The 2,500-nt window shown below is 36.9% G+C and overlaps 1 protein-coding gene across 1 annotated transcript in view; it reads left to right on the forward strand.

Moving 5' to 3' along the window:
• Positions 1 to 1,721: 1,721 nt before the first annotated feature.
• Positions 1,722 to 2,500, forward strand: part of LOC147466612 (uncharacterized) — a 965-nt gene continuing 186 nt past the window's right edge. The window contains exons 1-3 of the mRNA XM_086534800.1: positions 1,722 to 1,853; positions 2,118 to 2,267; positions 2,397 to 2,500. The exon at positions 2,397 to 2,500 is cut by the window's right edge and continues 186 nt beyond it. Coding sequence (XP_086390926.1) covers positions 1,722 to 1,853; positions 2,118 to 2,267; positions 2,397 to 2,500 — 386 coding nt within the window. The remainder of the gene's footprint in view (positions 1,854 to 2,117; positions 2,268 to 2,396) is intronic.

Here is a 2,500-nt window from a genome sequence, read left to right on the forward strand (position 1 = left end):
GGTCACCTACGAGGGCGAGGCTCAGTACCCCGAGTACAAGCCCGAGTACAAGCCCGCCTACAAGCCCGCTCCCCCCGTCTACGCTCCCCCTCCCCCCACCTATGCCTAAATACAGAGAAATATTAATAGAAGTTAATATATGTCAGGAACATATATTTAACGAATTATTTATTTTCTGAAACATGAAATAAAATTTTATATTTCCGTAAGTCTGAACTTTATTTGAAGCATCAAATGAAAAACCAAATCTATCAGATAGTCTTACACGTGCCTGACTTCAAGACTGAAATAGAACGAAATTAGAATCTATTGCTATTCACCTGATTAATATTGATGAATAGAAAATAACATTTAGAATAAGACAAAAAAAGTTACAAGTTAAAGGAATCTTACAAATAGCCTAGAACCTTCCCACCTTAAAATGTCCTAAGGAATATAAACCTAATGTATTCCAGATGCTTAGTAGATTATCAAAGACATATACAAAGGATAAAGTTCTTAGTTTAGATAAACCAGTTGATATATACATGGAATAAAAATCAAACAATAAGTAACTGAAATCAGGGCTAATGTATAACTTATTAGCCCAAAATCAGCCCCAGTTACTGGTCTTTATTGGTTACTTATTTAAGAGAGAAAGAGATAGTTAAATAGATAGATTGATAGAGAGAGAGAAAGGGGGAAATAGAGAGTGACAAACAAAAATCGAGACAACGAGAGAGAAAGACAAAGAGAAAGAGACAGACGGAGACAGAAGGAAAGCACAAAACAATTCAATCAATAATTCATAGTTATGTAAGAGAGAGAAAGAAAGAGAGAAAGACAGAGATAGGAGAGACTGACAGAAAGACTGAGAGAGACAGAGATAGAGACAGAGAGAAAGAGCGAGAGAGAGAGAAGAGAGAGAAAGAAAAAACAAGACAAAATTTAGATATCTCACTAACGGAGATGATCAAGAGAATATCAAGACATGTCATTAATCTTTCTCATCCAATGGATAACAAAATCTTTGAGTATAATTCTCAATCGAAATTGTATAAACTTTAGAATGTTTTCATTATTTTCATTATCATTATTGCATACCTTGATTTAAAAGTCTATTTGAAAACAATTATGAAACATGACTAATCATATTTCTTTGTGTAAATGCAATCGAAATCGCATCCTATTTTATCAACTATAAAAAAGCAAAGGATCTCTGTATATATATCCATGTCTGTTTATATGCATAAGCATACATACATATATGTATATACGCACACACACACACACACACACACACACACATATATATATGATTGTCTATGCTTACTGATTCAATATTTGATTATTTATGAGTTTGATAATTCATCTTACTAATTCAATTCCCTATTAATCCATAATTCATATTACTTATATTTTACTTCCAATGATTTTATTGTGTTAGCATTATATAAAACATAATATCCATGATAACAGCGATATATGTTTTAAAAGATATTTACAATCAAATAAACAATGTATATATGAATATACTTACATAATGTATTAATGAAAAAAAAACTAGATAAAATAGCCATTATCCCATTATAGATCACCAGTAAGCCATTTCAAGGGCTTGATAATCATCCCCTCAGGCTGTAAGAGAAAGGTCTACAGCAGAGTCAACGGATGAACACACACACACACCCGACATATATAAGGGGAAGTGTCAACCACTAACCATCACACACTCACTAACCATGTCTCTCAAGGTACGAAATCCTCCTGTGAAACGAAAGGAAGCCTTCCACTTTGTGAATGAATTACCAAGTGTTGGATTTACAGCAGTGAATACCTGGTCAACTTTGTTACATGAACAGTACCCGGGGCTTGTATTGATTCATGTACAATACGTGGTTAAAAATGGAGAGATTTTTTCTTTTTTGGAATTAGGACAGTTGTATATTTATACATATCCATTTTTTTTAATCAATGAAAATCGTCTTTGATCTATCACTCTCACAAGTCAGGCACTGAGGCGGGCTCGCCTCAGTGCATTCAAGCCCGGCGTAGCATCTGCTTTGCAAATCTGGCTTATCCTTATCCTTAGCTCGGCTTTCTTTCCTTTTATTGAATTATCGTATCTATTTTGACAGGTCGCCGTCCTCGCCTGCGTGGCTGTCGTCGCTCTGTGCGACAAGGCCCCAGTGTACGCCCCTCCTCCCCCCGCCTACGCCCCTGCACCCTACCACGCCCCCGAACCCGCCTACCACGCCCCCAAACACTACGAGCCCGAACACCCAGAAGTGAGTACATGTACACAATGGATTATAATAGTTCATATTGCAATTATTTTACCCTTTTATAAAAATCTGGATTCGAAATAAAAAAGGAACGCGTATAATAACATTTTTAATGGATCTTTCTCTCTCCAGGTGCCCGCGAAGTACAACTACAACTACGGCGTCTCCGACGAGTACTCCGGCGCCAACTTCGGCCACTCGGAGTCCCGCGACGGCTACAAGACCGAGGGCAGCTA

Source organism: Penaeus japonicus, unplaced genomic scaffold (genome assembly GCF_977035675.1).
Source record: "Penaeus japonicus unplaced genomic scaffold, GWHDUDI00000001_assembly GWHDUDI00000042, whole genome shotgun sequence".
Classification (NCBI taxonomy): Eukaryota; Metazoa; Arthropoda; class Malacostraca; order Decapoda; family Penaeidae; genus Penaeus; species Penaeus japonicus.